The 25,339-nt window shown below is 35.2% G+C and overlaps 1 protein-coding gene across 43 annotated transcripts in view; it reads right to left on the bottom strand.

The window, feature by feature from the left end:
- KCNMA1 (potassium calcium-activated channel subfamily M alpha 1) overlaps nucleotides 1-25,339 on the bottom strand; it is a 483,481-nt gene that overhangs the window by 85,804 nt on the left and 372,338 nt on the right. For 31 of the 43 annotated variants that reach the window (XM_057416305.1, XM_057416302.1, XM_057416303.1 and 28 more), the window contains 2 exons: nucleotides 21,579-21,665; nucleotides 18,138-18,214 (listed from right to left, as the gene is read on the bottom strand). In XM_057416305.1, coding sequence (XP_057272288.1) covers nucleotides 18,138-18,214; nucleotides 21,579-21,665 — 164 coding nt within the window. Of the gene's footprint in view, nucleotides 1-8,417; nucleotides 8,592-14,640; nucleotides 14,650-18,137; nucleotides 18,215-21,578; nucleotides 21,666-25,339 lie in introns of all 43 variants that reach the window. The other 12 variants (XM_057416301.1, XM_057416320.1, XM_057416319.1 and 9 more) reach the window with 2 other exon arrangements.

The raw sequence follows: 25,339 nt of genomic DNA on the forward strand, positions 1-25,339 counted from the left end.
GTGCATGACTTCTTAAAAATAAACTAAAACTTTCCCTCATCTGAGTCCCTCCTGTCTACTTTAACATCAATCAAAGGAAGTAGACAGAATAGGTGCTTGTTTTGTGCCACTTCAAGTACCATATATGGAGTTACGTGACAACAGTTTCCTCTTTTCATGTAGCACATAAAAAAAATCATAAGGTTATGTATCCTGGCATATACAAATGGTAATGCAAAGGTTTTAGGTACTCAGTAGAAAATATGATGACCCAGAAATATGCCTTGCAGGTTGCTTCTGGCTACGAAGCTGAGGGCTGGACCACTCTGCTGGACCTACAATGAACTTGACAAAAGCTGAAGACGTCTGGTTCTAATACAACAGACTCTCCTAGGTTAGGTCAGCTAAGCTGGTTGCTTCTGGCTCCAGTTCCAGAAGTACATGAATCATGTAATATGCACATTACTGGTGACACTAGCTAAGGTGACTATTTGCCTGATTAAAGGTATGAATATATTAAATATGCTACAGGTCTCAATGGAATAATCAGATGTTGGAAACAATGTGATTGACTTTTTTCCTTCTTTCTCCTGTTCTAACATTGAAAGACACCAAAATCAATAACTCTCCCACACACAGAATCATAGAATCAACTGGGTTGGAAAAGACCTTTAAGATCATCAAGTCCAACCGTTCCCCCAGAAATGCCAAGTCTGCCACTAAACCATGTCACTAAAAGCCAAGCACATTTTAACTTGGTTTGAAGGGCTTTTATTGTAGTTTTTTATAATATATTGTATTCCACTTTATATGTTCATACTATATTGCGGTCTGTTGATATTTCACTAAGCACCTCCTTCTATACATTACAATAACTTCCGTTCACATAAAATGTAGAGGATGTAGGCCAGAGGACTTATTTTTCCATGAATTTGAAAGACAACATTCCAAGTCAGTGAACACATTTTTCCCTGAGTTATGAAAGGATCCAACCAATAAGTATACCAACAGAAAAAAAAAAATACATAGTATGAGTATGAGAAGTACAGGCTTCATGAATCAACTGTTCGTTTCAATTCGGAATAAATTTGAAAGAAACATGAATTACACATCAAAGTGTATCTGTGATTAGCATGAGGTGATAGCTTTTTGCTGCTACTGGTTCAATATTAGGTTGAGACATTGCCCAGTAACATCATCGCAAACTAGCTAAGACTCAAATGGCAATCGAACTGGGGGACCTATCCTGAAAAGTGGTACTAACAACTTCCCAGCATCAATATGCTTCTCAATCGTGCAGCTGTTTTTAAAAGCTTCCTCCCAAAGGCACATTTAGAACTGAGTTAAATGCAAATTTGACTTAATTAACATTTTAAATGATAATGAATACAATGTAGATTCATAGAAGGCATTTACATTGTGTTATAAAAATGATAAAAATTTAATAACTCTTTGTTAATAAGTTATGTCTCTCCAGACCCATAAAGCCTAAGGCAGTCAGTGCTGTAGTCTAGGATCTAATCCAGGTTCCTAATGCAGGTGGTATAAGGAGGCAGAAGACTGACTTGACATTTGACATTTGCTCTAAGCCTGCTCTGGATCAAGCCACTGCTTGTTCATAAATACTTTATTTCATACAGTAAAGGTCAGAATTTGGGCTCAAGGCAGGGCTATGACAGAAATGCTCAACCTGAAACTGAGCCAGCTCTGGCATCTGTCGCTTGAAATAGCTTGAAAACAGTAGAGAAGGAGACCTAACCGGCTAGCATCTATCCCACACCAAGGAGGTAACAGGAAGAATCTGCTGCCTGGTGGTAAGAAACTGTCATAGCGAGTTTCATGACAACCAGCCACACTCAGGAACTAAAAATGCAAACATAATTTCCATGTCACCTTGCATAAGACCCTCTGCTAAATTCACTCCACAGGATGCAGACAGCATCTTTTCTAGCTTGTCCACATCAAAGCAAGCCACTCACCAGTCTCTTCCCTGTGACCCTGGTAAGAATCTCTACTCAACATAAAAGCCTAAAGGAATTAAATGCAGACTTCTTGATCTCTCCCTCTTCCACCTTTCCAATTCTTTAAAAGATTTGCTGCTAAACTTAGCAGTACCTCCATCCCATGGTGATGTGAGTGTTCATCTTGTTACAGACATCACAAATTGAGCAGAGCTCCCTCTCAGCAGTCTAGTGGAATATTCTATATCACAAAACTCACCTGAAAAGACGTGTGCTTCATTATTTATATTTTCTGGTCATGAGTAATGAGTCAGATTATCTCACTTTTACCTTTCTACCATCTGAAAAGGAGAAGCTTGGTTTGGGGGGGCTGTTTTGTTTTTTTTTTTATTCTTGCTTTTCTACACCTATATACATCTATATGTTTATATTATACCCAAAAGAAAGTTAAATAATTTAGCAGCACTCAGGTTTTATTAAGATATAGAACAATAAAAGGGATTCATTTTTTGAGAGTTAAGAGTCAAACTGCATACTAGAAGTCACCTATTGTAAAATACCTATTGTTTCACATTACGTTCCCAGTGCCCCTCTAATTAATATTTGTTCAATGTCTGAAAAGCAAAAAAAATGTCCCAGTGCACTTATACGCATGAAAAAAATGATGGAATAAATACTTGGACTCTTACGAGGGAATATACCAACACAATTTGATCACTGCTTCTATCTCTATGCTAGCAATGTGGAAAAAAAATACAGCTGCACCAACAAGAGGATCACCTGAAGGTCTGCACATCAAGAGTGCAAGAAAGGCAGACAAATAAAAGGGCTGGTTCAGTGAAACCACTGTTCCACCAAGCAGTTCTTGACCGCTAGTTAAGAATGTGATCACATATATTGAATCAATTCATCCTATTTAGTGGAAACACCTGCATACATCTTTGTACAATTGCCACAAGGAGAAGACGAGGTGAAGAAAGTAGGTAAGGCAGAATTGCAAATAGAAACTAAGCTTGAAAGTGGAAGAGTTAATTAGGATATTTTCATTCTCAGAAAAGCAGATCTCATGGTATCTGGCTTCTGATTTGCCACATGCTATGGAATCTCTATAGAACAGCACAGTCACCTCCCACATTGGGATTTTACTTTCCAATTGTTCCATTGCCTGATTTTATATGCTTCAAAACCCCACTGGTCAGGTTTGGTAGCAGCAGCTTTCTTAACACTAGGGTATTCTGAGAAGATGGCTAAGGAAGACAAGTTGGTTTTCTTCATTACCCACACCACCACAAACTACATTAAGATGCATTTCCAGCTGTATTTACTTGTATCTTAACTGAGTTATCTTAAATAGTATTTTTCCTGCAGAACTGAACATTAAAATATACACAGGTGTCCATTTTTACACTATTTTCAGTAGTTTGAAAGGGAACACATGCAGTCTTGTAGAGTTATTTAGAATAAACATCACAGCCATATCAATTCTCAGGAACACAACCCCGAATAAATGGGAACTGATGTAAATGAATTAAAAACCTGTCACCTGAAAAAAATGAACAATATTTGGGACTAGCTTTACATAAATCATCACCCACAGAGTGTTTCACAGGCTTTTTATATTCTCTGTGGCTTTCGATTAAAAGGAACTTATTTGGTACTATGCCTCATTCTAATGTCCCGTTTTCATTAATCTCATTTAAAAAACCCAACCAAAACAAAATCAAAACCACCCCACCCCCAAAAAAACCCCAACCAAACAAAACAAATTAAAAAAAAAACAGCAAACCAACAAACAAACCAGCTTACACAGCATAATGCTGTACTGTTTTCCAGTATACAGAGGTATACTTCTATAGTCATTCCATAGACGTAAACTGCAAAAAACATAACAATCTGATTATAATCACTTGTTTATGACCTTATGATGCTATCCCTAAGAGGTAACATCTGTCTTTCCTTTCCAAGAAGACCTGATCACATAATTTACTCCTTCAACTTCTTCTTCCTCAAAACATTAAAGGTGTGCTCCTGGCTTTTTGCGCAGGACAAAGACAAGACAATATGACCACAGACGGATCAGTGAGTTATATTAAAGAGAAAGGTGCTTATGCAGCATATGTAAAAGAAAGAATTTCAGAGCAAATGAGCCTTTATCCCACTTGTGGCCACAACAGAATTCTCACAGCTCATAAAAACTGTGTAGCGGAAGAGACTTAGTACCCCACCTTTCCTTCTTCACAGTATTATAAATATAATGTAAATGGGATCATATTTATAGCTAGTTTGATAATCTCATAGTCTCTAGCCACCACAGAATCCTGTAAAAGGGAAACCTCTGTTGCTAATGAGTAAAAAAAATTCTAGCACTGAAAGCTGTGCCTTGACAGGGCACATGCAGGCCCTTCCTGTATCTTAGGATACATAAAAGCTAGTATTTCTTGTTGTCTCGGCTACTTCAGCAGAACTAGAGAACTAGTAGGTTAGTTTTGTTCTGTAGGAAATTGAGGATATGGCTCTTGCATTCTAGAAGAAAGAGAATGTAGCCTGTCTTTTCAGTCAATCAGGACTTAAAAGTCAACTTATCTAGAAAAGCCCAAGCATAATTATACAACTGATGAGCATCTGTGTGTTGTGTTATGCATTCTTCTTTCTGGCTATATCAGTAAGTGTCATGTCATTTCAACTCTCATTATAGAATTTGTAGTTTTAAGTTATAAACACATACAGGCAGAATCTACATTGCCTTGACCTAACTTGTTAAACCACATCACCAGATATAGCTTCAGCACAGTGAACTTTAGTTCAACAGCCATTCTTATTCAAGCTACCCAAAATGTTCATTTAATCCTGCAGGAAAAGATTTACATCCTTTGAGAAAGACTCAGCAGCTAACTTGCTTGCTCAGCATAAACCATGTGATGGCACTAGAAGACCAGACGGAACATATGGTTCTAAACTGGGCCTGGCACACAGGTAGGTACATGCTTTGATTACTTCACCATCATCAAGATCTTCACATAAAGGTTCTTCGAAATATCAGTGCATGCCAAGGCATGTTTTTTCACAACCTGAATTATATATCCCTGGACCTAGTATCAAGTATGTCCTTGGAAGTTTAGATTCCCATGGCAGTGGGCACAGCAACAAGTTTAGAAAAGGTTTCCTTCTGAAATGTGAACTTTTGATGTTCGTGAGAAGCACAGCCATATGGTGATACAGAAACACAGAAATTAAATGGTTCAGGTTAAGATTCTGTCTGTATCGATTAATCATTTGAATAGCACTCCCCAAGACTTGGCACAGACCTAAGCAGAAACATCACACTTATTAGTAACATAATTTCATTGTATAAACCACCCCAGGATTTTCAGTGGCTAAGTGCCTCTCATCACTGTAATTCACTCAAGACTCTGGTGCAAAAAATGTTTGGATCATTTGACTGCTGTTCATGTATCAATCTACCAAAAGCACCTAAATACTAAAAATTCTAGATACACAAAAAAAAAAATTATTTTCTTACATTTATAACGATCCTTTTTTTTTTTTTTCTCCAGAGAACTAACTGCCTATAAACTCAAAAGCTATTTAATGTGATTATATTTATTCAAAATACGATTTTCATTTCCTGGAAGTGCAGACAACAATAAAATACAGAGAAACGTACCCATGGTGGAAAACATACTGAAAGTGTTACTTTCTCTACATATTATACAATTAGTACACTAAATTCTGTGTACAACATTGAATATATAAATTGATATTTTCTACTTGACATCAGATTCTTATAAACAGCATTAATTCTTACAAAAGTTACTCATTGTTTCTAGAAGTTTCCTACAATGGTCTGTGATTTAATTTACCTTGGAAAAAAAAAAGCCTGCTTTTATAACCAAAAGTTAAAAAAAGAAAAAAAAAGAAAAAAAAAAGGAGAAAAGAAAGAAATGCATTAAGCAATTGTAGAAGCAAGCCAGCCCAACTGGGGCACCACGACCAAACCAAGCCCTGTAATAGTATAATGACCTTTAATGAGTGTCTGGGGAAACAATACAGTCCTAGAATAAAAGACAAAGGGCAAAACCCATCATGGCTCCACTGACACTAATTCAAAATGATTTTCAGAACAACTAAAGAATGTAAGAGAGGTAATCTGATCCACCAATCTGACCTCACTTTGATTCTGGGGCCCTGCTGCTGCCATTTCTAATTGTCAAACACTCTACATTTCACATCTGCTCATATTTAATGAAAAGCTGACTCTCACCACCATTCTTTTGAGTTAACTAGCTCTGTCAAGATGGGCATCATAAGACCCCTGTACAATGCAAAGAAAACACACTGATTTCTATTGAAGCCTTGCCAGTGAAACGTTGCATGTGTGTATATATATCTTTTTTAATTGGAAAAGAAAGGCTTATGCTGCTTTGCAAAGACTGTGAATTGGTATTGATTTTTGTGCTTATTATTAACAGTCAAAGGTGACTAGTCTCACAAGGGGAAGAGTGAGATCTGTTTTGATTTGATGAAGTGATGAAGGAGGGAAAAGGCCCTTGAAAGATACATGCTAAAAATCCTCAAGGCTGTCAATATCACTTATCCTTCAAAATATAACATAGATCTAACGTGTTTCCCTAAAGCATTGTTCTTTGGTGGAAATTACTACATTATTGTGGTGGTTTCTGGCTCAGCAGGCAACACAATCAAAAATGTTTATTTTATCTGCCTCTGAAGAGTCTTAAGTGAACTTGAAAGCTATGGTAAACCTACAAATTACGGTTTTCTTTCCTTGCCAAACAGTGCTAATGGCAGAAATTTTACCCATTTGTAGGGGACATATTCATTTAGCCTGCTCTGGTTGCTGTTAACACCAGTGCTGGGATCCAAGAACATACTCTCTGTACTAGTCTGTATTAATGCAAACTATACCAGGCACTGTGTTACTGAGGCTGTTAGGCTGTGTAAGTAACACTGCCTGCAGTAATTCTTAATCCAGGAAGGTTTCTTATACACTTTTCTTAACAAAATTTGTTTTGCTATATTTTACTCTGATAAAGGTGCTTCTAAAGGATAAAAACTCCTGTAACTCAAAATAAGACTTAAACTGTGAACAATTTCCCCTGAGGTGATACATGAGCTGCCACCAAGTAGATAGAAAGGACATTCAGAAGGCTTATACACTTAGACGATTTCTGGTAAAATTTCTAAGAAATCCTATTACAAGCAGCTTAATGGACACAGTCTTCAGATGAAAAATGCTAACAAGAATCATAGTATTGTTACATACTCCAAATTTGTGTCGGGAAAAATAGTTCAAATTTCAAAATAGTTAAAGCAAAGTCCTTCACCACTTGAACTATATGCTGCAGTACACATATGGTATCAAAAGGCAACCAGATGCATAATCTACTAACTTCATTATACTCTTAGTAGTGAAAGGCTTTTTTATCTGCGCTGACTTGTAAAAATGCTTCCTGATAAAATCGCCTAATACTCTTTATATATGTATCTGAATAATGTTACAGGGTTTTTTTGTCATTTGGGTAGGGAAAGGAAAATAGCTCCTGTCCCAAGGCCTAGTTTTGCCTATTCTGAATATCTAAAGATGACAATAAAATAAAATAATAATAAAAAATTAACCATTTTAATTAACAGTGTTCCTCAATTGTTGACATTACACTGATAAATTAAACTTTGGAATCCCTAACATTTGCCCAAAGAACTAATAGTTACACAGAGTTTTTCCAAGTTCTCTTCTTCCTCTCAACTCTGATCTTTCAGAATAGCTTTTAGGGCATATTCCAGAATGGTACTGTCCTATGGGACAGATTCTACAGTTAATTTCAAAAAGTTTGCATCAGGAAGTTTGCATCAGACTAGCCCTTCTAAAAAAGATACTATAAAAAGTACAACCATTTATGCAATGATTTCTGTGTTTTCAGTGTCAGATGGAAGCTCTTGTCTTATTGAGAATGAAGGGTTACAAACAAAACTGAAGATAATGGCAGCAGTCTAGAATAGAACTCCAGATACTACAGTTCAGCTAAGTTGTATCCTGTATGTTTATTCACTGCCTATTTTATGCCATTCTAGTGCCAGCACTATTATAGCTGTTCACTTAGCACTCATCACAGATTTAAATACAGGCCTGTTCCACCACAGCAGCACTTATTACATAATTAATGACAATTTATTTTGTATGAATTAAATAAAAAAGATGTCACCAGATTGCACTACTACGGTCCTGCATGCTATTCCAACAGCATGCTTCATAAAGAGCACACAAAGCAAAGTAACGAATTACAGTTTTGTATTAAAAATAAAACAGAAATATGAATACGGAGTTATATTAAAATTTGGGTTTGACTCTTTTAACAAGCATCAGCCCAGTAAAACTCACAGAACTATGATGCACGACACAAGACGGGGATGATATCACAGACACCACAGACATGGAACAGCATGTGTTGGTGTTGAACTTACAGGCACGTAAACTGGTGGAGCAATCATTAACAGAGACAGAAGAAAGTGGGAAGGCTCTCTCAAGGGTGTCCATGTTACTATGTACACTGCCTGACATGCAAGAGCAGTCACGCTCAGAGCGTCCGCAATCAAAACAACATGCCAGTTTCATTCTCTTGTAGATGGACATCTTGGCTATAACCATGTGTTGGATGGGAGGAGAGGAAGAGCAGCAGGTTAATGGCAAGGTTATAGATATAACAAGGCAGCTGGAAGGTAATTTAAGGGATTTAATACAGGCCTTAGTTTTTGTTAACAGTCTTGACCCAGGAAAAAAAAATGCAATGAGATTATTGATAACACTTTGGCTGTACATTAAAAGTAGGGCAAAAGATAAATTGTTCTTTATTTCTGTTCAGTGTTATAAGGTGACCGCAGACATGGGGAAGAGTAACTGTTTACAGTCAAGTGTTTGGATCAAAAAAGAACATAGTAAGAGCAGAGAATCCAGAATCCTAAGGATATATTTTTCCCTTGGCACAATTAATACTACTGGGCTAAAAATGAAAGCAAAATTCTGAAGTTGCTTATCCATTAGATATTTTTGACCTATCCTGCTTCCTGTAAAAATTAAACTGTATATATATATATATATATGTATGTATACACATACAAAAGCACACATACACATATATTCTTACATACACACACTCACACGCACATATACATTACACACATAGATACATATATATAAATATATCTATTCTTAAACATATGCTAATCATTTTTCTGTATTAAACTGTGCCAGGGAACTCCTTTATTGCAGTAAATTACACATTACTAAAGAGTTACAAAATGTTCATAAATTTTTCTGAAAAATACATTGTATCTTCAGGAATTCAAATTAACTGATGACAGCATACTAAAATTTGCCCATATAAGAGACACAACTAATAATGATAAATATGCTTGACATTAAAATCAGTTCACAAATAAGGCATCACCAAAAGCACACAGAGCATTGGTCCACTGAAACACGTTGAACCAATCATTGGCATGTTTTCTGCTCTGGATGCATAGGTATATTACAAACCAAATAACTGAATACAGCATTAGGGGCTAAATCCAAAGGGAGTGCCAGTTTAGAATAGAATATTTTTATCCTTCAGTCATCTGAATGTCCTTGTTACATATTTTTAGAAATGTACAGCATCCTACTTTATAAATGCATGTTTAACTACCACTGTGCAATTTTGTGTTACCTGAATCACAGGTTTGTTTAGTCTGAAGAAGTGCAAAGGCCACTTAGATTGTTTCACATGTTGCACTGAACCAACACTTTTGGTAATGGTTTAGATTGAACTGACTCAGTTGTACTAAAAACAAAACAGAACACTGACAGGCAAAAACAAAACCTTAAAAGCAAATGTAGAACAAAGGTAATGTTTCTCTGGCCTGTACCTTCAGTTTAGGTTGTCTTTTTGCATTATGGTAATAACATAAAATTAAAAATATTTTTTTTTTATTCCTTCTTTTTTTTTTTTTCCCAGTTTCTTAATGCCACAGTCACCAGGGAAGAAGGATTGAAATCTCTGAAATGGGTCAAGTCCTGTTGTTCTAAGGCCTTGATGACTTGCCATACAGTATATTTGTCAAGCAAGGGTAACATTATGATTGTGAAAAACAGGCATTGAGGGAGATGAATGAGTGATCTCTTCAGCAGCGACTCCATTCGTCTAAAACTTTGCTCACATGACTAATGCCATGTTCTTTTAGCATCCTAGTAGAGTTATCTTACAGCTGTTCAGAAAGTCATCATGCAGCATCAGGCTTGTTCATTGCATGGTACATCATTCCTCAGAGCTTGGCTTTAGAAAGAAGGTTTCCACTGCAGCTTTTGATGCATACACATTCAAACTACACAGAAAATTCAAAACAGCATTTGTTTTCCCATGTTTTCCCTCCGTCTAACTCTTCCCAACACATTCTTTAAAATTGAAAAGTTGGGTAGAAAAAGAAAAGTGAAATATGTTACCAAAAAGTGTAAGTCTTTCCACTATGACTATTTCATTAGTTTCACTTTAAGGAAATGAAGAAAAAATAACAGGCATTTGTGAGACCCGGTAACAGTAGGTGAGGTAAAATGCAGGCCCATTTTGTTTTAATTATAGCTGTTTTGAAGGACTTTTTCCAATCAAATGCTGTAGCAAAACACACTGCTCAGAAATTCTCAACTATATCGTTGGTTAGTAACAGTCCCTGTTTTTCATTACTTGTAGCCATATCTTGTCAACAGTCAATAATAGGATAGGATGCATTTACAAAAATTAGAAGAAATTATCCTTAAAGGAAAAGAGGGTTGGGAAGAAAACTTTTAGTACCATTTTCATCAGACTTAAACCAATGAAGTGGGAAATTTAAGCCCTTTCTGTTCAACAGGGGAAGGACTCCATAGCACTTCTCAAAAGCAATGCCCTTTCAGGGACTGTTTAATAATTATTATTATCAGTTGTTCTGGAAATCATGCATCATTTTAATATTTCAAATCATTAACATGCATAAAACAGGCTTGGACCTGGAAATATAATTAGCAGAAAGGACTTGCTATAAGGGTTTCAACCAGTATATAAGCAACTGCATATCAGAGCAATACATTTTTGAAAAAAAAAAATAAAAAAATCCAAAACCAAAAACATGCTGTTACTATTCATTCCTTTTATACAGTCATTTTAACATTCATACCAGATACAATACTTATTTACTTTTAAATAAAACAAAACATGGATTAGTAGGGATGACTATTGACAAGATCAAAGACAAGACAGAAATGATTTTAAATGGTTCAGCCACACACATACCGTTTCCTACAAAAGTTCTATAAACACTAACAAAAAAATGGGAATCATCAGACAGACAGGGGGACCTTAAGAACAGCCTCAGGATGGGTGTTAGACTCATTTGACACCTGTAGCACCTGCGTAAGAATCAACTCATTTCTATTCCTAGACATGTTGTGGATGTTAAATAGAACTGTTACTTGCAACTACTGAAAATGTAAGTTGGGACATAAAGAAAATTACTTCCCTATTTTTAAAGGAATGATAAATGGAAAAAAAAAAAAAAAAAAAAGGAAGATTAGATCCTTCTACTTAGTATGGTGACAATCCGACAACATTTGTAAAATGAATTAGTAAAAATATCAGGGGAAGTTATCAGTGATACAGAAGTCAGACTACTTAGATGAGTTGCTGACAAAACAAGGCTTATATGAACTAGTCTGATTGCTAGGAGCAAAAGGAAAGTAAAATTTCCATTAATTTCAAATAAATACTTTTAACAACTTTTTTTCTTAGAAGGCAATAGCCTTCTATTCTAATAGGGAAGGAATGTGCTTTACATGCCTAAGCTTCTGGCAGTACCTTGCTTTCTGCTCTCAAAAATGTCAAAAAGTCCAGTCAAAATTTCTAATTGTCTGGATCAGAGGTGCTAGTTAGAGATCACAAACAGAAACGGGAAATATTTCCAGCTGCAAAAATAAGCAAAGGAAACTGCAGATTATTGTGTACCTAAAATGTCAAGGAACAGCTCCTTTTGTTTTTACAGCAAGCAGAAAGAAGTATCCCTTAATCTTTGCTGTTTGGTTGCGGTTGGTGGGCTTTCTTTGTTTGTTTGTTTTATTGTTTTGGTTGTGGTTGCTTGTTTTTTTGTGTGTGTTTTTTTTGTTTATTTTTTGTTTGTTTGTTTCTGTCTTTGTTTTTTTGTTGTTGTTGTCGTTTTTTCCTAGCCATAGTCTACCCAATTCTCATATTCCACCCATCACTATAGCAGTTTTCCTTGTGACCTCGACGGGAACAAAAAGTAGAACTCCGAGGACATCTAGTGGCTCTCTATGAGGTAACAGCCGGTTAACAAGAACTGGAAGCTTCTTGACCAGCAGATGGTAAAAAAGGCCCCACTACACTTAAGAATTGAAATGTACAGTGTCATTTCAATGCATTGAGTTCTCATGATACACGCTATGTGTAAAATATCAGCAGCATTAAAGGACGACCAGACCATTTTGATCATCTCTTAGCAATGCTGATTAGCATCATGAGACTGAAATACTAAAATACTGAAAGGCCTTTCCCCAACACAGTTTCTTGAAAAGCACAGCAGCATACTTTACCCTGTTTGTGAGAAGTTACTTTCTGTTAGCACAACAGGCAAAGGTATTTCTCCATAATTTAATTTTTATGGACAACTTCAAGACCACCAAGTCACCTTGTTCAATATCTTGCAATTTTTGCAATCAAAGGCAATTTGTTACTTGCTGTCTATAATTAATATAAGTGCTGTTCTTTGTCAGAACTGTAGAAACAGCAGGTGACTTGAGTGGAAATTTTGCCCTATTTTAGTAACTATAAGAATTACTCACACATTTTGAAGTAATGGCACGTTTATAGACCAGTTCATTTTAATTTTAAAATCTGATCATGACATTTCCTTCATTATCTTACAGAAGACTCTCAGTCAGTGTACTCTCAAAGGTAACTGCATTGCTGAACAAACTGAAGCTATTGGAGAAATGCAAAAAAAAAAGTCAAAGTTACATGACCTTTTCTTTTTTAATGCTCTCTTAGCATTAAGTGCTCTTCTGTTTCTTCATTTAATACTATTTTAACTAATGTCTCTGGTCCAGAAAGGCCTCAACACAGAAACATGTTTTAAATAAATATATTGCTCCAAATAAATCCAAATTACTTCCAGTATTTTGCCTCAAAGTCAATAGGAGTCATCATTTCATCCATACATATTAGTTTCTTTCTGGTTTATTATTGATTCTTATCATGCTGACCTGTTTCACAATCTGCTTTTCTGTGCTGACCCATATTTCTGCTTTTTCATTCTATTGGCTGAAAACAGATCTTTTGAGAAATTTCTCAATGCCTTCTACCACAAGAGGGTCTCAACCCTGTAGTGCAGTTTGTAGGCACCACAATAAGATAAATAGTAAATAGTAATAATGAAGGCCATTTCAATTCCAAGATGGCTAGCACTTTATCATGCATCTCCAGGAGTGTCAAGATTTCCTTGATTCTTTGCAAGATCCTATGGTGTGTACAGCTGAGAGGGAAAAATATCTCTACCCTGATTAAGACCTGAAGTGTTATCATACAGTAAGTTTAGAATATCTGCTGAAAAGTTCAACAAACTTCATAACCTCACTTATTTAGAACAGCTGCAGTTATACACTACGGTTAGCAGCCTCAATGTGGTACAGTAATGCTTCACTGCAGGTATGAAATATTTGATCTCTCTTACTGTTTGAAAGAACAAGCTCATGAAATCCCAACATTACCCTATAACCAGTACATCTTTGCAGTGCTTACATTTCTAAGTAGCAAATTCTTTCCATGTCCCAAATGTTGTGTTTATTTAAATTATTGTGATTGTATGCACTAGAAGTGGCTGATGAGAGCCTTCACAGATTCCGTACACTTTAAAGTGGTATCACTTAGGTTGATATGAAGTGGTCTATAAAGTTTACATTTTATATGCAATAATGTAAAACTTTACATCTTAAGTCCTGAAAAATCAGTGTGGCTCTACTCATGCAATTAATTTCAAAACAAGCATGCTGGGGAAAACAATCCTTGTAGCTTGTTTCCTGTTGAAGATAGCTATAAGGTCTCTACGTTAAAAGCTTGCCACACATTTAAATCATTGCCTGGCTTTCCCCCCATCTCATTTCTTTTTCTTTTTTTTTTTTGCCAATAGGGAGAAAGAGGTTAGATAAGGAAAGTAAAAGACTGCTGTGTTGCTTTTTGTGTTAGCTATGCAGTGGAAAAGACAAAGTACAAAAAGAATTGAACGCAGGTCTGACAATGGGTTGCACTTAACCCAGCAAACAGTGCTGTAGTGTTAATTACTCCAGCCTAACTGGTATCTCTAAAAATTCATGAGATATTGCTGGAGTAATTTCAAGGAAATACTATTGCCAAGATCTCATTTTCAAATAGTGATAAAAAAATAAGGCTGTGGAAAAAAGGGGCAAAAAGGTGGAAGAGGGGAAAACTGCTGTATTTTCTTCAACGTCACCCTAATCTCCATTGGTGTAAACGATGAGAAACTTGTGGGTATGACGTCACTGCTACATGCAACATAAATAAAGAAAAGAACCAAAATACTGAACAAAAATACTCTCTGCTAGAAAGACAGGTTGGACCGCACTCTGGGCTACAGGGAACCCATTTTTACTCACAATAGATCACTATCAGTGTGAAGTTAAAATATAGTAGGGGCCGTGTTCCAAGGCAGCAAGAGGAAAAATAAATCAAAAGTTTGTCAATGATCACAGATTACAAGAAATTCCTTCAAACACATCAACGTACACTTGATATATGTTCCCTGCGGGGTTCAACACCCACCGATCACAGCAAGCACTGTCACTGGAAAAAATATATAGAGAATTAGACCATAACTGTTGCACAAAATGAAAGAAACAGGAAGAGTAGGTCATCCAGTTTAGAGGTTTCATCCCCAAGTCGCTGCATTTTATATAAATATATACATGTATTAGGCCCCTTGCTGCAAAAACTACAGTTAAATGGAATAGGAAAGAGATTGAAAACATTACAAAAAATATTAACAATCTGTGAATAAAATTTCCTCACAAGCACTTCTCTGGATAATGTGACATCAACATTCATATGTTATTCAGGGAGTGGTAAGGGTAAGGAGAAATGGATGGCAGAAAAACTGCAAAAGGAAACAAGGTTACTTTAATTTTCCCTGGCCTTGTAAAAATGTACTGATCTACACTGAATTATTAATATTAGGCCTAACAGGTTTGGACAAATGGCTATGTAGGTCAGACTCAGATTTAGACCCCAACAATACCACAAGCTAATGTTCAAACAGTATCTAAATTGATGTGCAAGCTCAGATGCATTATTAAAGAATGTGTTTTTCAAGTGTCACAGGAAGCTGCATTAATTAATGCCACATAATTAAGTTTTCTTTCACATTTACTTCACCTGTGTCAATATTTTTACATACAAACTTTCATTTCATCTCACACATTTTCCACATTCAGCTGCCTCTAATTGCTATGTTACTCACTAATTAAAATATATATTTATCATATAGGACTACATATACACACGTATGACTATTTGCAGTGTCTTCGAAAATCAAACTCGCATATTAGCTGCTGACGTATCAGTTGACAGTTTCCTAATTCAATAGCAAAAGAGTTTCTCAATTTATGCTTTATTTTGGTTAGACTGCATTTTTAAGACCAATGATTCGTGTAACTTTCAGAAGGATAACATAGTTAAGATTTTTCAAAAGTGATTAGCGATTTGAAAGCTAAAGACATTCTATGTGAATAACAGACTGCACAAAGACTTACCTTAACAACAAAACAAAAAAAAAAAATCAGTCCAATGAAAGGGATTTCAAGACTGTCATCAAAATTTGACAGACAAAAATCACTAATTACTGTTGAAATTTTTCTTTTTTTTTTTTTTTGACAGAACTTTAAAAGCAAAGCAATTGTATTATTGCTAATACAATTATTCTTATTAGTTGTGAGCATGCTTCTAAGTGGAAGACTTTCTCGGCCGCAGTGATTGCTGCCAGCTATCATGGCATCTGTGACCATGTGTGTATGTAGGAAAAGAAAGGGGAGAATGCAGGTGGGGGAGAGGGACAGGGGAGACAATGAAAGGGAAATTTAAGATTTTACTCTTACCACTTTTTTCTGTTTTTCACCTGACTCAGAGGATTCCCTTCTTAGTGCTCAGTGCTCACTGCAGCAGCTTTGAGAGCCGCCTCCTTCTGCCTCACTAATTCCATCATTTTGTTTCTTATCTTTCCAACACCGTTTCGTTTTTTTGACTGATACATGTGACCATGCTGTTTGGAACACTTCCAAACCCAAAAATTGTCACTCTTACCTCTCCATGGCCTTACTGCTGGTAATATATCCATTGTGTTCACTGAGTCACAGGATACTATTTTCTCCCTGATTTCCTAGTACTGAGGAGGTTTCATTGATTTTCCTTAATGTACAATAAAGGGCTCTTGCCCTTTATACTGTGAATTTCTGAATCCTATCTTATAACAGATTTCAGTTAAAAGTGTTGATCTTGCATTAAAACCACAGATCTTTGGGAATATTTTTTTTTTTTTTTTTTTTAGGCGCACTTGTGAAAAGCATATGTATGTGAAGGAGGAGAAAATACAAGTAAAAATTTTTTATTTTTTTTTTTCCCTAGAATCTGATATGTTACCTGTATAAATTTATTGCTTTTTAATTGTTGGGTAATTTGGAAAAATAATTGGGTTTGAGAATTTCAGGCACCCTAAGGCACCTGTAACTGGCTTTACCAGAACTCACTCAGCAGCCTTATTGGCTTTGCAGCAGTTCAAAGATCACATTCTCACATTGATAGACTGTTCTTCAACAATTTTTTCCAATATATTAGGCAATGCATACATTCCTTCCACATCCAGCATGCTTTTCCATGTGCTTTGCTCTCCTTGTGGCTACCGGAAGAATAAATACCATTTTATGTCACTGATTTAGCTGCTTTCTCTCAACTGTACTCCTGTTTTTCTGGGTGAGAGGAATTTGTTTAAAACCTCCAGTGACATATTTTTTTCTTATTTAAAATAATTTTCAAGAATTCATCAATTTCAGGGATCCCTTAAAGGCAGGAATGTCTGGTTCAGGCTTGCTTTCATTCTCTAAGGCAGTACAGTGATAACACTATGACTGGATCTATAAATAAGAGATTTCTCTTCTAAAAGTAATGGTAAAATACACATGATCAAACTCTTCTGAGATCTTTCAATTTACCTAATCAGCACTTTTGAACTGAATGACCTTTTTCACAGCAGAATACCATGGAATGCACACAAATATTCATAATTATTGAGAAATGGATCCCTACATCCTTTTGATATCAGTATTACAAATACTCATAAGTCAAACACATCCTTGGCCAAAACATGGTTGAGACAGTTCCTGCAAAAAGTCCTTTCAAGTGTAGATAGATAAAATGTTAATTTCTATACATTTATAAATATACAGATGGGATGTCTGATCTCAATTCCAAAACTCAATTATTTCTTCATGCAAACCTCTCCAAACAATTTAAAAAGCTGCCCTAAGAACTTAACCAAACAAAATATTAGCATTACAACTATGGAATCTTCTGAAAGGATACATGTAATAGCTTCATATTGAGTTTTTTTTCCAGACAATCCCCTCCTCCAGTAAAATCGATCATTTATGTCAATAATAATTGTTTCAATAGTTACATGATTGAATATTATTCTACAGCTTCTTTTACAGAATCATATTCAGCAAGACAAAAATTTTGCACTAAATAGAAAACTACAGAAATTAATGGATCTCTGCCACTGGTAGAAGGAGCACTGGTATGAATGAGAACAGAACTTCACTGTTACATCATTTTTAACTCAGAAACCTCCACAATCTAGCTCGATTTATCTCTTCAGGTTTTGTTAGCTTTGGACCCTAATGGACTTTTAAATGAAGAAACAGGTGAGTGTTGCAAAATATAATAAAAGTTTATGGACTTCAGAAATGCAAATGGGATTTACTACGTTGCTGTGCATGTATTTCTTAGCTTTTCTGTATCATGGTTTAAACATGTAAAGATAGATTCTTCAAAGCTGACCAGTTCATGAAAAAGAGAGGAAGAGAGTAATAGAAATATTACTTACGCCGTTTGCAGCCACATTTTTTTATCCTTTTGGGATCTGTGATGTCATCATGACAGGCCTTGCAATAAAAAAATGCCCTAGAGAGACAGAATGGAAATACTGACACATTTCTTAATCCATATAAATGAAATTAGTCCCACGTTTCCTCTTGCTGCAGTGCCAAATTAATGAAACATGCCAGCACTAATTTCCTTAATCTTTGAAAAGGTTTAAACATGTAAAGAAGGAAATATTTGCTACAAGACCATTAATTTCAAGCATAAGACTCCAAATTAGTGTTTCTTTTAATATACTTCTATTTGAAAAGTAACTGGGAGATGATAATTATGACACAGTGTATCAGTTCATTTGTCTTTCATCTTAGAAAAAAGAGCAACCAATGAATTTTGTCACTAACGTACACATATATATATACTGAATGAATATACCAAAATAGGTATACCAGATTTTTTTTTTCTTTTTTTAAAGACTGTCTAGCACCCTGGGCCAATTGTTCAGCCTGGCTACAAGTAGAACTTCATTCTGGATACAAGAAGAGATCGCAACCGTATCAATGTGACAGTAACGTCAGATATGCCATTTCAAAAAAAGAAAAAAAAGAAAAGGCCAAACAAAACCATAAACAGACAATCTACTCAAAACAAGTTCATAAAGCAACATCTAAATGAAACTGGAATAATCTTGATTCAAGCTATTTTTCCACCCTTCATATCTGAATACAGCAGAACCATTTAAATTCTGAACAGACAAAAGCCAAAATTACAAACAAAAATATACAACAACATAATAAACCACCTAGGTTTCCATTTATTATTTTTGCTTATGAACTTCTAACCTTGTATCAAATGCCTCACCACTAGATGAAGCACAAGGAGAAATAAGGAAGTGAGAAAGGTTAAACATTTGACTGTATATAAGATTAAAACAAAATTCCAAAATAGTAAATATGCATCGGACTGCCCACAGGAGAGTTTAATCATGCCTGCAAAGTCAAAATGTCATGTAAGGCTGCTGTGACACACTTCATGAGGATCACACAGCTGGCCTCCAGCTGGACAGTTACAGTTTACCAGGATTACTGGCATAACAAATTAAACATACTTTTTAACTGCTGAAAATTTCCCTCCACTTATTCACATTCAGGTTATGTCAGCTCCATGACTACCTTCCCAACCCCTTCTGACTGGCAGGAACGGCTTCTCAATAAAAATTGTCAGTAAGAACCAACCACTGCAACCACCCATGAATTTTGCTGACACTACTGGATTATTAGATGGCTACAGCAGTAGGGAGGTCACTGGAACAGAACAATCTACAGTCCAAAATATAAAAAGAAAAACAAACAATATTAATACACATCCTCTGAATAAACACAGCATTTGGCAGTTCAGTTAGGAGAACCACTAATTCTTTTTAGATTAATAAGGCAGCGTTTGCCACAGATGTAACTTTGTTATAATTGTTTCTAGGTATAATTGTTTCTAATATGAAATTACTGTTCTAAAAATGCAAAAGTAATTCTAGCAGAAAGAGTAATTGAACGTTGCATGTTATATTTCATTGTGAAATATGTATTTGATAAATAGTTTAAGCTTAAAGGAGTTGAAATTTCTCTATTAGTATATAACAAAAAAAACAGAAAAAAATAATTTAAATTTCTGGTATATAATATGTTTAATTGGCTTTATTTCCACAAACACCCCTCCCCATCCAAAAGACCTCAACTTCAGAATATTTTTTTGACTCTGATTCGTAGCTCAAGAGGGTGAAATCAAGATTTTTCATACCGGTTTTGTTAGCTGAAGCACATCTGATAATCATTTGTTTTGTACAGAACATCTAAGAAATGTGTTAAGGGAGGCAGCAAGTTTCTAAATGAAGCTTTCGGCAAAAAGCAGAGGAGAACTGGGAATTTTGTTTCAGCTTGATACTAGATAAAACATGCCAGATCAGTGATGTATAAAATTTCTCCAAACATATTAACTGGCTTTGAGCAACCTGGTCTAGAGAAAGGTGTCCCTGCCTACGGCAGGGGGGATGGGACCGAATGATCTTTACGTTCCCTTCCAACACATACCATTCTATTGAATTCTTGATTCCATGAACTTCTCCCTGTTAAAAATGCTATGCTGGGTAATTTTTACTTACAGTCTAAAATAATTTCATAGAAAGTGTAAAATGCCTTAGAAATGGAAAAAAAAGATAAAATAAAAAAAATGATAGCACCTCAGTAAAGGACTTTGAAGACAGCTCTCTATATTCAACTGGAGAAAAGCACCAGAGAGGAAAAGGGCTATGTGCTGAAAGACATCATACCTGAGGCAATGCTGGTTGCAAATACTCCAAAGATGGTGCTAGAAATATGAGAGGACGGAAGCACTCCTGTGCTTTCCTGTATGTTTCACCTACCCCAAAACTATCTTAGCTCTTACAATAAAAATAGAATTCAAGATCTCAGCAATTTCACTGTTTTGATGTTTTGAATTTCTTCAAATATTCATGGAAAACATGCATTGCTTAAATATTATTTTCACTGCAATTTAATTATAAAAACCTTAGGACTTTGTATAGGTCATCATCTGAATACTTTATCATGCTAAGTAAAGGATTTAGTTAAAATATCAAGCTCAAGCAGAACAAGTAAAAATCAGATTCTTGATATAATGTGCAACAAAATTAGAAATTATGAGGAATCACTCAGCTGCAAGTATTCCCTTAATCTTACAGACATTGAATAATTATTTATTTAAAAAGTTATTTTCTCACATTGTTCTTTTATTCCTATCATAATTCTAATAAACAAGAGTAAACACATTTGGTCCTAAATAGAATAGCATAAACCCCCCTTTCATTCAACCCAAACCTAACCCAGCCAAGCACAATGAACCTCTGAAATTGTCGGCAGTGGTTGAGATATACTGCATGGTTGTAGTTTGATTTATTATTATGGTTTATTGTTATAGAATATGCAGTTCCAGTAAAGAAAAATTACAAAAGAATAAATATTATTCTAGTAATGAAGCTATGGAATGAGTAGTTTGCTCACATCAAATATTTGCTTAAGTCTATGTAAATAAAAAGTACTCTAAACCTGAAACTTGGACAAAACTGTAATCCCTGTCCTCTCTCAAAGTAATTTGACTGAGACTAATTAATTATAGAGAAATCAGACCAAAATATTTTCTAGAAAGACTCAGAAAAGAAAAAACCTTCTTCATTTCTTTTCATATCTGCTGCAAAATTATTTAATTTCCTTGATATTTAGAGCTGTAGTTAAGAAAATGGGTGGCACGCATGGCTGCTTCACTACAGTAGCAACTCAGTTCCCCCTGAGAATCTTTAAACAGATACTAATGAAAATTAGGTGCTTACATGCAAAGAAACAAAACCAGAAATTAAATCCTAGATGTTTAAATTTAAAAATTAAAATATATTAATTACCTTTTTACTTCTTTGGCATCACTTGCAATGAAGAATCCTAAAGTACCTTCTTGAATCTTGACGTGGTTTCCAGGATTGATTAATATACTGCTCAGTGAAACAAAAACAAAAACAACAAAACCATAAATTTAAATTACTTTTAACTGAATGTTCCAAAATACCTTTATTTATAGGGGACCCACTAGATAGGAAAGGCTGCAAGGAAATTTTAAGCCATTCTTCCTTGAAATTTCCAATCAAATAACAGTTGTACATGCTTTTTACAAAAACTTAAGCTTGAGACAGTCACATGTCTTCACCTATTATCACATCATTTAACTGTGTACATATGTTTTCTTATGTTTTTGCTTTAAATATAGACTATACAAAATAACAAAGCCTCTCAGAAACATGATGTGTGAAGCTGAGCATTTCAGCTTTCTTGCTCTGTCATGCAAAGTGGTGAGAAATTCCCATTATGGTGAAAAGAGAAGAACCAGCAACCACCACTCAATAACAATACAAGATATCATTTATGAAGGTAAACCCTTTGATGTAAACTTTTGCCAATTTCTAGTGAAGAAGAATGTTAATGGGACCCCTATATGGACATAAAATGTTACTGTTTAAAATAATAAATACACACATACACTCAAGGGGAATGGTACAAGACAACCAGTCATGACAGCTGAAAAAACATAAAATGAGTAGAAAATTTTTAAATCAGCCATGGAGGAACAAAAATAACCCAACCACACTGACAGAACAGCCTCAGCTATATTCAATGATTGAAATTATAAATTGCTTCCAAGAAATGAGGTACTGCATGCCTCTCTACGAATATCTTTTTTACTTTCATAATAGTTTAACGCTAGATTTTAGGTAAGGTACTTTGAAAAGTACCAAGCTAAATATGAATATACAGGTACGGATGTAAATATATTCTCTGATAACTTTCATTTACAACTATTAATAATCATCACAACAATTTAGACAAGTAAGTTTTTGACTTGCTAAAACTTAAAGCTTGCCAAAATTTCTCTCATTTGTCTTTTATTAAGGCTCAGCCTTTGTAAGTCAAAATGACAAACATGCAATTTACAGTAAATAAAGCCTAACAGCAATTTAAACCCTTGCGGATTTAGCAAAGATTGATTTTGGGGAAGCACATATATATGAAAATAAATAAAAATAAATAAAGCACATTTCTGAAGAGATACACGTTATTAAAATGTGAAGGAAAAATATCCTATAATGTTACTGTTAGGAGGGAAAATGGGTCTCAGCAGATTTCTTATTCAAGATGTTATTTATTATCCATACATAATAAATTAGTGTGACAAAAAAAATATACCTGACACCTTTATAATAAGCAAATTGTTTTGTGTGATTATATATGTTCACAGGGCCCTATGAAAAGAATATGCAGGCTGCAAAATAAAGTGCTCTTGAGTTAAGAGTTTAAAGGTTGGTCATTGCAGACATAATTCATTATATAGACTTTATAATACGATTCTTAATCTAATAGCCACAAAGTACTTTTTCTCACAGTCTGGAACTTCATTCAGTGGTCTTTTAATGCCATTACTCCAGGCATGGCTTCATGTAGCTTGTCTTTCTTTAAAATCAGCATCATATTTTTCTTATGTATTTTTCTGCAGTGTTCATCACTATAGCATGCGAAAGATTTACAAAAACATTATTTTACAAAAAGACTGAAGATATAGTATTAGCCCATTTTACAGATGAGAGATTAAGTCACTATGAGATATAGTAGCTATTACTTTGGGACGCCTACAGGCGACTTTTTGCAAGTATTTAGCATTGCACCTCTCCACATACATCTTCTAGGGACTTTTGTGTTAAGAATGCTCAGCCTTTCCAAAAGCCCAGCCTCTGGTTCCCAAAATAATAAACACTTAATCAGAGGTCATCTGTAAAAGGTTTGGATTAAATTACTAGCTCATTCTCACAGAGGTATTCTGTGGCAGAGGCTGGAACAAAAAGAAAGCATTTACCCAGACATCCTTCCTTTTTCCTTCATTCACAGTTTCAAGCTTTGCAACAAAAAAGGAGAGGAGAACTACAGAAAACAGAAGTCATCACCACAGAAAGCAGGTTCATCTAAACAGCTCACTTAAGTAGTATTGCAAAAATGAAATGTGATGGTGTAAATAACACCTACATTATGCACGCAGATAAATGGGATGAATGAAAGTTGCACAACTAAACTTTTCACATCTGGCATTTCTTTTCTTAGTCTATTGGGCTTAATAATTGCACTTGCAACCAAAGCATTTACCTAATGCACTTTTAAAATGCATTTTCACAGGTTTTAAAATGGAACAAAACAGGAAAAAAAAAACAACCAACCAAAAGAAAAAAAAAACAAACCACAAGAATTTCTTCGTATGAAACTAATCATTCAAGTCACAAGCAGGTTGGAAAATTCAGATTCCCTGCACAAACTTTTGTCACTTGAGCCAACACAGCACTTACTAGCTGTTGCAGATACCTTAACGTCACTAAGGGAGATGAGACATACACTCTACCAGTATACTCAGAGAAAAAAGTCGAGAATGGCCCATCTTACGTCTGCCAGCCTATGTAAGCCTAGATAAGTCACTTCTCAAGAACGAGGACAGAATCCTGTCACTAACTCTCCAAAGTCTTTCTGCCAAAACTTTCTATCATGTCTGTAACTTCATCCATGTTTCAGTCTCACTTTTCCCTCTCACTGTCTGCTAGCCCTTAGTCTGCCATTATGCTGAGAATTTAGCTGTTAAACTTCTACAGATGCTAGTCTCATTTCTACTATGCCGTTCCTTCTAAAATATTCAAAGACTTGTAATATGATTAGGGTTGGCTGTTTTTCTTAGGTACAAATGGGTATGCTGTCAGAAAAATACTTCCTTTGCCCTTATTTTGTTCTTTGCCCTTAATCACAGAAGTATTACAACTTTTCAGTATAAACAGATGAACAGATTTCTTTACACTGACTCACCTCTTTTTTCCCCCTCATCCCATTCTTGGAGATAGATAAACCATACCAAAACAGTAACAAAATGCTACCTAAAGCTCAACAACCCAAACTTCACAAGCTGAGGTAATCACTAGATATGCAAACATTCACCACCTCCTCAAATTTAAAATTTGACAGAATAATGAGCAAATTAAGCAGTTCTTTTAAGAGACAGTGAACACAATCCTAAATCAGGAGTAACTGACTCCATTTAGGATGTACTGTATTGTGACAACTATTTTGTGTCTCAGGGTTTTCTGAGACACGTTAAATCAATTCAGATGGGTCAGTGAATAGACTTTATTTTTGTCATATCTAATACTTCATTCACATATATTTATTTTCACAAATACAATGTAGTGATAGCCACAAAATATAGATGTCATGGAAGCTAATGCAGTACGACCCTAGCAGAAGTCTTCTTTTGGGAATAAAAATGAATTTGCACCATCACTGCTACTGGCAAAGAACTACAGCAAAAACTCATAAAGCTTTAGGTTTACACACTGATATTTAACCAGAGAAAAATCACGAGCAATTTCTACTGGTCTATATGGATTTATTACATATGCTGCTTATTAAAGCAGCAATTGAATTATTTCTTATGAGACATGTAGTGTCATTAGCTAAAGTTATGCTTTGGTAAGCACTCACTCAAATATGTACAGCAAGGGAAATGTTTTGAATTAAAAGAATAGAATACAGAGAACAAAGAGGACAGAGAAAAATTTAGCAGTCTTATGAGCATTCCAAGAATAAT

This window comes from Pezoporus wallicus, unplaced genomic scaffold, assembly GCF_028554395.1.
Source record: "Pezoporus wallicus isolate ANWC-B61680 ecotype Strahan unplaced genomic scaffold, APGP_CSIRO_Pwel_v1 contig_2012, whole genome shotgun sequence".
NCBI lineage: Eukaryota > Metazoa > Chordata > Aves > Psittaciformes > Psittacidae > Pezoporus > Pezoporus wallicus.